At 38.3% G+C, this 9937-nt stretch overlaps 1 protein-coding gene across 2 annotated transcripts in view; it reads left to right on the top strand.

Annotated features, from left to right (window-relative positions):
* Xirp2 (xin actin binding repeat containing 2) overlaps nt 1-9087 on the top strand; it is an 82516-nt gene extending 73429 nt beyond the window's left edge. Inside the window, exons 8-9 of one of the 2 annotated variants that reach the window (XM_051166093.1) lie at nt 1853-1970; nt 7276-9087. In XM_051166093.1, coding sequence (XP_051022050.1) covers nt 1853-1970; nt 7276-8761 — 1604 coding nt within the window. In that variant the 3' untranslated portion in view covers nt 8762-9087. Of the gene's footprint in view, nt 1-1836; nt 1971-7275 lie in introns of both variants that reach the window. The other variant, XM_051166092.1, reaches the window with a different exon arrangement.
* The last annotated feature ends 850 nt before the right edge of the window (nt 9088-9937 follow it).

The raw sequence follows: 9937 nt of genomic DNA, 5'->3' as shown, positions 1-9937 counted from the left end.
CTTTCTCCACTTTCTTCTTCACAATAATATCTAATATGATCTGCAGCATGCATTATTGAAACCTGGTCTTCAAACTCAGGTTAAATAACAGTTTGAAGATTTCATCAGACATAACCACTGTAGTGGGTTTAGCAATTGTGCAATGATTTCTTTGCTGCAGAACAAACTTATTATTAAAATGTCATGACAAAATTGACTTTATTAAATACTTTATGGTGGTATCTGATAAAAACCGTTAGCCTGGTATTGATGTTTTAACTGCATGCTTTAATGGCCTCTGCATTGAATTCAATACATCTTGGTGATAGCCCCAGACAGAACTCACAGTATGCAGAACATGCTGTAAAATTTTTCAACAATCTGATAAAAGTATAGATGTAACGTTAGACATTTTAGCTTTTGTTATTGAATTGAGGCTATACCAGCCACTGAAACCAATGTTTTCCATAAGTGATATTTTCACCTTTATGAATAAGAGCCCCAAATTAACCTTATTCACAGATGAGGATAAGAAATATGTATTGTGTTCAGATGATGGGGAATTAATCATTTGAACATAGTGATATTTTTAACATCAGAAGATGCCTCACTCTATTCTATTTTCCACAGTATTTACAAATAATGAGGCTTCATGATAAAAAGGATCGGACATAATTAATAGGCATCATTAATATGGTCCCTTCTTTTAGACAGATTGAAGGAAGCAGCAAACTTAAAAGTAAAAACCACTGAAATTAATAATTTTGCCTTTCATATTTACAACATATGTATCTAGTTTATCAAGTTAATATGGCTTTTTAATGTCCTTGCTTCTGGCATAATTAAGCAAAGCTGTCTAATTAATTTCAAATGTGCAGTTTTTGTTAAGACAGCTCAAAACCATAGACAACACAAAGAAGTTGGCGTTAAGTAGAGAAAAACATCCCAACTGGAATCAAAGAGGCAAAGGGATCCTTTCAGTCATGGACACGCAGAGTGTAAGCACCAGAGCGGGTTTTGTAAGAAGGACCTTCGCATCCTTGCTGTCCTGTGTGACAAAGACAAAAACTGCTGAGTCATTCTCAGCAGAGGATGGTGAAAAGCAAAGCCCATATTTAATCAATATATCTATGTCCATTGGTTAGTGAGGTAACTATTGCTATTTATAAGGACTACCCTTCACAGGAGAGCAATGGGAAGTGGGTAAGAGAAGCAGGGAAAAAACAAAAACAAAAAACAAAACAAAACAACAACAACAACAACAAAAACCAGAAAGAGCACATATATGGATCCAAAAGGCTGGAAAATCTAAAGCTGGATGCATAAGGACTAGAGGTCCCGGCACATGTGCTGTATGGGAGCGTTTCATTACAAGATAGGTAACGGTTGGTATCATGAGGCAAACCTATCACCGTTGAAAAAGTATTTTAAAATATTATATAACTTCCCGCTTATAAAACTTATGTACTTTAGAAAAATTTATCCATGTGGTTTTAAAGATTAAGATTTTGTATAAAACCTTATATGTATAGCAAGTTTAGTTGTGGGAAATGATGCATTTCCTTAAGGTTCTTCAAAAGTTTAATTTATATGTTTAATGCATTAACATATGTCAGCATCACGCATGCTTATGTGTCTGCTGTGTAATAAGCCAAGGTGTATGTGGTAGAGGCATTAAATTTTTGCACCACATCCTCTTTGCTAATATACACTGTCCAGACAAAGAGACCTAAAGGCAATTTTTACAGCTTTTTCACTTTATCTGCATGGACAATTAATATAACTGTTTTCTTATGCTTTTACAATTGTTATTGAAAATTGAAATATAGAAGTCTTTATTCATTTTTTTATTTTTAGAAACTGCTGGTCCAAGACAAGGAAATTTGCGTAATTTGTCAAAAAACAGTTTATCCAATGGAGTGTCTTGTAGCAGACAAGCAGAATTTTCATAAATCTTGCTTCCGATGCCACCATTGCAGCAGTAAACTGAGGTAAAATGTCTTGTTGAGTGTGTCGCATAGATTAACTAACCTTGGAGCATGTGTGTAATATCTAGTTTCTAGAGCACTGGTCCTCAATCTTCCTAATTCTATGTAAGTTCCTCACATTGTGGTGACCCCCCCCCCATAAAATTATTTTTATTGTTACTTTACAGATGCAATTGTGCTACTGTTAAGAATCAGTATTATAAGTACCTGATATTTCTTATAGTCATAGGCAATCCCTGTAAAAAGATCATTTGTCACTCCCAAAAGGGGGCCGCCGGAACTCACAAGTTAAGTCACTGGTCTAGAGAGTAGAATTTTCCAGATCTGCCTACTACAGTCACGCAAGATGTGACTCCTATTTTATTGTGTGCTCAGTGTAGCTGCCAACCCTTCCCTTTCAAATGCCGTCTTTCTAGTTGTGGAAACCACTTGGGTAAGAAAGCAACCTGCGTAGCTGGTCAAGTGAGAATTTGTAAGTTAGTGTTGTGGCTGAAAGTAATAAGCTTTAAATTAGAAGCTATAAACTCCTTCTATAAGGGGCACATAGTGAATATTGTCATTTGGTAGCCTATTCTGTTCCCATCAGGACTCATGTTTCATTGGAGTCTAAGAATGGCTGGTCACAGAGAACAGGTGGGTGTGGCTGTAAATGAATAGGGTCTGGATGTGTCCCAGGGACACTTGGTATCCCACAGCAGGTGATGGTAAAGATCTTATCTGTTTGAGCTACATTATGTAAGTTAAGAAATGGAATTGGGAATAATATTAGGGACAGGTCCTGGAAAAGCTGTTTATTTCTGAAGAAAACGACACATGCTAAATCAACACAGCGCTGTGAGCTTTCCTTTTCCACTTGTCTCAAAGTAGATGCATTGAAACGAACATGGCATTTGGTAAGGCTGTAGTTTGAAATGCTGAACGGAATTTATTTTGCTGAATCTAACGTGCACCTCTCAGACAATCAGCTTTCTGACTTTAGTTGGCAATGCCAAATACTCTTGATTGCAACATCATTTTCCCTTAGTTTCTATGACAGCGCAGCATAATGATTCCCCTCTACTTTTGGGGTGCTTTCTTGCAGACACCCATATGGGGGACTCTTTTTCTGACCACCAAAGAAATGCTAGAGTTCTTCAGAAGGCAGCAATGCACATCCAGCCTTCTTGTCATTTATTTTACCGTCCTTTAACTTAAACAGTCTTCCACATGGGGATAACTCTGAACTGGGTACTGTTGGGCAGGATTGCACCATATATCCAACAATAGATGTCTCAGTAAGAATAGGAACACCAATGGGACCCTTATCTTCTCACTGTTGCTGTTCAGTCTCTGAGCTTTGTTTTTATCCCTCTGTACACATAAATGACATGAACATTAGCCGTAAGCTAGTCATGAAGTTATCTTTCATTTATTCTTTTCCTTCAGTCCTCACACCCAAGCTATCGCCCACTTCTTTAATTATAGGGCTTACAATCCCTCTTAAGCTGTGCACATTCCACCACAAGCATAACCCACCTATCCTTCTATGTACTGTCTCTCACTTAGGCTCATGCCATAACCAGTATAGCTAGCAATCTGGTCTCCCTATGTTAATTTCTGTTACCAGTGCCACTGTCAACAATATCTTCCTTAATGTAGTAAAATGATCTTTCTAAAACACAAATGAAGTTGCTTCTGCTGAAAGTGTAGGCTAGCTTCTAAAACATTAATTTACCTGCAGTTCAAATCTATCCCTGTTTCCCTCCAGTTATTCAAGAGTACCCACTCTTTCTCAGTTACATGCTACTTTCAATACAGAATTACTACCCTCCAGTTTCAGTAAATAGCTGCTTCTCTCCCATACTTCTGGCTAGTGCCATATACATCCCTCCTTTTAGGGTTGTTTCATATCCATCGGCTGGACCTCCATCAAGTTAACATGCACTCATTCATCAAGCCTCAATGAAGGCCATATCATTCACAAAGCTTATTTTGACTTTCATGGACAGGCTAGTTATTTTTCCCAATTAACCCTCAATTCATTTCTTTCACTTTTCCTGACAACATGATCTAATATAATTCTCATAGACATTAATTGTGGTAATGTTTTCTTCTAGTAAAAGTTGACATATAATGAAGAGTCAAAAATCGCAGACTCAAAGGCTGATATCTTTAAGTGATGTGTCAAAAATACAAAGAAGGCCAAACAAGTTGAATGCATGGTACGAAAAAGAAACAAACAAACAAAAGTAGCACGAACACATTATAACCACTAACCAAAAGAAAGAACTAAAACTCTGCTAGCCATATTGGAAGACTCTTTTATGTATTCTATTTTAAATACCACCTCTACACATTCTCATTACTAAAAGAATCAATTTTAATGATCATGCCTTTTTATTTAATTTTTCTACCCTTGTATATTGTTCTGGCACTGTATTTTATTTTTTATTTTGTTGTGTCTTACAAATCTTTTTTGAATCTTTAAACCTCCACTGCACTCGCTTCTTGCATGGCAATTTATTTGGTATGAGCACAGAACATTTGGCCTGTAGATCATTCTAGTCTGAAGTTGCTGATTGCTCACACTCACAAATTATTTCATCCCACCCTTTGTCTTAGGTACTTCCAAACTGACAATTAGAACTAGATTTTTGATTAGACCCACAGTGTACACTATTCCTGGTCAAGTAACCACTTTTAAAGACCTAAGGGTGGGCAATAGGGTGAAAGAGGGAGGGAGGGAGGTACGGGAAGTTACACTTGGGAGGGTAACAATTGAGATGTAAGCTGAATAAATCACTTAAATAAAAAAAATTTTAATTAAAAAAATTTCCTTTAAAAAAAGAAAGAAAGAAAATGTGGTCTTCATAAACTTACTAGTCATGTGTATGTATTTGCGGTGGTGGTTGATTGGGTTCACATCAAATGCATTGACTGATGCTCACCTCTCCTCCCCCTGCCCAGAGGAATCTCTTCTGTTTTATTTGTCTCCTGAGTACTTTTGCCTTTTTGGGCTTCCTCTTTGTGTGACAGATGCAGGCTAGCTTTACATTCCCAACACAAGTTCTAATTACGTAATTGCTGTAAGGCTTCTTTACTGAGGAGGAAAGACTCTTTGATGGTCAAATGATCCTTTCACAGGGTTTACATAAGACCATTGGAACGCACAGATATTTACATTACAATTCGTAACATCTGCTAAATTATAGTCATAAAGTAGCAAGGAAAATAATCTTGTGGTTGGAGGTTACCATGACATGAGGAATTAACTATATTAAAGGGTCACAGCATTAGGACAGTTGAGAAACACTGCTCTAATGACATGTGCTACTTCAAGTCAGCACACTTAGTACCCATTCTATTCTTTCAGTTTTCATTTCTAAGCCTTCTTAGTGGGAAGAACTAATAAATGTTTACATACATTATACCCTGTAAGCTCAACTATATCCCCAACCAAAATTCAGAACTTGCCTATGTAGCCACTTCCCTTCTATGTCTGCACGTCCTGTCCTCCATTCCTCAACTGTAAAGAAGAGGGAGCCAGGTTCAGTGGTACAGACCAGTGTTCTAAGCTACGCTGCAGCTGAGAAGTGAAAATAACATCACGATCCCTTTGGGCAATCAAATAGCATGCTCTCTAAAAATAAAATATGAAAAGTGAGGTTGAGATATGCCTCAGGGCAGAGAACTTTTCTGGCACATATATAGCCCTAGATTCAGTGCCAAGTACTATGAAAACATAACAGATTTAGAATGTCTTTTATTCATTTATTTAGCCTTGGAATGGAACTGGTGATGCAAATGAGGTGGTAAGGTGCCTGTGTAACATGTCCAAGGGCCTGAGTTTGCAAGAGAGTGCTGCATCAACCAAGAACAGTAATTACAGTGCAAGCCTGTAATCCCAGCACTAGGTTTACAGTCATCCATAGCTCCATAGTGAGTTCATGGCTAGCCTGGGTATATGAGACCAGCAACCACATGGCTGCTTACAACTGCCTTAACACCAGTTCCAGTGGACCTGATGCCCCATTCTGGCTTCCTCCTGTACCAGGCACTCAAGTACGGAACACAGATACAACAGACAAAAATACACGTTTTTTGTTGTTGTTGTTGTTGTTTTTGTTTTAGTTTAAAGTCATTGAATAATAAAATGTATTAATAGTGCCAATCAATGAGCCAAAATTTTATAAAATTTATTCTTGATTTCATTTACTCACTCTTAATATTTTTTTTTGGGGGGGGGCAGTTACTTTATCACCTATGCCAGGTCATTTAGACACTGACTGCACACAGTTCCCTCTCTATTCCCTTAACCTTTCATTTCGTCCTCCAAGTATCATGGAATTTATTAGTGCTTCGTGCTCAGCCAACATTGGTAGTTGCTTAGATATTCTAGTTATTCAAGTGTATTTTCTTTGACACTCATCAGAAAGTTCTTTGGTGGGTCCAGTATTCCTTAAATTCTATTTTACTGCTAATATTCAGCCTGTGGCCTTCATGGTAGAAAGGCGTTTTTGCTAACATTAAAATCTCTGACTGATATTTACTTTCGTTGACTATCTCAAATTTCTCAAATGTTTTATTTCATTACCTTCTGCTATAACACGTTAGAACAGCCTGCTAACCCAATTTTCTTTTTCTTTTTTATTTGATGCAGTCTTTTTTTTTTTTTTTGAAAACACAAAGAGTTTTTTTCTTTTTCTTTTTTCTTTCTTTGTTTCTTCTTCTTCTTCTCCTCCTCCTCCTCCTCCTCCTCCTTCTTCTTCTTCTTCTTCTTTTGTTTTTTGCTTGTGGACAATTGACTCTCACTGTGTATCTCTGACTGTCCTAGAACACTCTATGTAAACCAAACTGGCCTCAAACTCACAGACCTCCACCTGCTTCTGTCCCCCAAGTGCTGGGACTAAAGGAATGTACAACCATGCCTGGTGCCACAAAGAGTTCTTTTTTTCATTATTTTTTTTAAAGTTCGGTAGTACCAAGAACAGCTCTTGGCACTGGCTATTCTGTGTCTGGACTCCAGGATCAGAAGTCATTGTGTTGGTACAGGATTGAGCCCCTCAGTCTAATGGCACTTGCTGTACCTGAGAGCACCTATCACACTTGGGTAATATACTGAGTGAGATTCTAAATGCTGAAAGCCACACATCACAGTGGGTGACAGTGACAACCCACATAACGGGAATTTCAATTAGGCAGACCATTCCTTTCAGTAATAAGTGGGTCTTACTGAATTTCCGACTCATTACTAAAATAATTACGCAGTTCTCTATGAATTTACAGAAAGTGTGCAGAAAACTAAATAGTATTTCTTTTCTTTTGGCAGTTTGGGAAATTACGCATCACTTCATGGACAAATATACTGCAAGCCTCACTTTAAACAACTTTTTAAGTCTAAAGGAAATTATGATGAAGGTTTTGGACACAGGCAGCATAAAGATCGATGGAATTGCAAAAACCAAAACATCTTAGCTGATTTACTTTCCACTGGAGAACGTAATGTGTGTGAAAACCCCACAGCAGATACCATCTTGCTTGGGGAACTTACTAAGCATGCAGGTGTTTGTAACAGCAAGTGGCAAAACAATGATTTGAGAATATGGGGAGAGAGGGGGAAATTAAAAATTGTTTGGCCTCCTTGCCAGGAGACGCCTAAGAAAAACCTTCCCCCTGAGGAAGAACTCAAAGTGAGTAAGGCCAAATGGCCACCCGAAGTGATAAGCCCTGTCCCCTCAGAATTCAAAAGGGAGTCTCTGATAGGACATGTGAAAAGTTTGGAATATCAAGGGCGAGAGCAAGATAGCTTCCCTGTCTTGCAACCCTGTCTCCATATTTGTCAGAAAGAGGAAGTTATAGGAATAAGAGAATCAAAAGTGTATGAAGAAAGAAAGGACGAGAAAGAAGGAAAAAGGAATGTGCTGGACAAGCCAAATGACACTGAAGGCTTAACAAATAAGAGGAAGAGTGGGACAGAGCTGAGTGACAATAATGTGTGTGTTCAGAGTGATGAAAAGGAAAAGAATGGACATGCTAATGAACCTGATGGTGTAGACATTTTGCAAGTTACAAACACTGATGATGAGGTGGGGCCAGAAAATCGTAGAGAGAACCCCAATAATAATAACAATAACAATGCCGCTGCTGTCTCCTCTCTGAATGATGGCGGGCAGAAGACATCTATTTTAGAAGATCCTCATCGATTACAGCGAGCCAGTGAAGCAAATTACTGTGCAAGTAAATACCAAATTAAAAAGTTAAAAAGTGCATCTAGAATCTCAGAGTTGCTTGATGTATTTGAATCTCAGAAGGCATCCTCCCTAGCCTTGGCTCTGGAGAAAACAGCTCACAGAGTGACTGCAGGCAGCCCTGTGCAGTTGCCTCCAGAGCCAGGCCTCCAGCAGGGCTTATCAGTTAAAGGGGAAAGCCTTGCAGCCTCTTCCAGTGTAAACCTCTTACACATTAAAGGAAACCATGAAAATAACAAAAATGTACACCTTTTCTTTTCTAACACTGTGAAAATCACTTCTTTTTCCAAGAAGCATAACATCCTCGGGTGTCATTTAATAGATTCTGTTGATCAACTTAAAAATATGTCTTGCTTGTATTTAAGAGAACTCGGAAAGGACGTCAAATGCTGGCAGTGTGAAACCACGGGAGCCGCTCAGAGTGGTGGGAAAATGGGCTTAGATGCACAGAGTCAGGGGTGCACAGCTAAGCGTGTGTTCTCCAGCATGCAGTGCCAGGCTGACCATCTGACTGTGGAAGAGCAGATTAAACGGGACAGGTGCTACAGTGACAGTGATGGTGACTGAGAACTCTGTAGCCACTTGCAGTTCACACTGAGGGATGATTTATCACATGAGACCTGGGGATCATTGCTAACCTTTTGATGAAATTATAAAGATAGCATTTTATAATCTCATCTTTCTTGTATCACACTCCGTAATTCTTTTTCACAATACATTGAGTTCAGTTTTGATCTGAATGGAATGCTGAGGTGAAACAAGGTGGCCCTGTTTTCCTCTCAAATGGCACGTGTGGTACTGTTTTCCTACCTTGTATGGTGATTGGGAGTTTGTACCGCTGGTATTTGTCACAATTCTTAGACACCTTCTCTATAATACTGATGAAATAAAACTGAATTACCTGAGATGCAAAGTCCTATAAGTTTGTGTCTTGTTTCTGTCCTATATATTGTTATACCACATTTTCCAACATTTGGGAAATATTTAGGAGGCCTAGAATGGTTGCCCACATCTTTTAATCCCAGCATTTTCAGGAAGCAGAGGCAGGCATATCTCTGTAGATAAAGTACTTGATATACAAGGATGCGACCTGGAAGATAGATTTCCCCAGCACCCATGTTAAAATCCAAGGAATGCTAAGACCTACACCTATAAACTCTCATCAGAAATGCTGCCAGAATAAATATAAGCCGATCAAAAATCACACCAATGAACATGCTGATGTGGAAATGACAAAGCTAATGGGCAGCAACCTGGGGAAGGGCACACCAAACAGTTATCCAATACCAAATAGTCAGTCCTGGGCACTGTAATATTATACAAACAATGCTTGTATTAATGTATTTAAGAATACATGCATGTTCATCCACACATATGTGTACATGCATGTACACACACACACACACACACACACACACACACACACACAGACTATAACTATTTTCAAAAAAGAGGCCATGAATTTGAAAGAGAGCAAGGAGAAGTTTATGGAAGGGTTTGGAGGGAAGAAATGGAAGGGGGAATGATGAAATTACTATAATATCAAAACTGTTAAATTTAAAAATACAAACCAGAGAAAGCAAAGGAAAGAAAGGGTATTCCCATTCTTTATTATAAAAATTATCTGTTCTGGTTTCTTAAGAAAAACAAACCTCTGACTATATAAAACTTTTAAGAAAGAAAGGAAGAAGAAAGAAAGAAAGAAAGAAAGAAAGGAGAGGTAGTTGAGCATAAGCCATCAAA

The sequence above is a fragment of the Acomys russatus genome, chromosome 24 (genome assembly GCF_903995435.1).
Source record: "Acomys russatus chromosome 24, mAcoRus1.1, whole genome shotgun sequence".
NCBI lineage: Eukaryota > Metazoa > Chordata > Mammalia > Rodentia > Muridae > Acomys > Acomys russatus.
The sequence above is the reverse complement of the archived record's forward strand: the minus strand, read 5'-3'. Positions and strand labels throughout refer to the sequence as shown.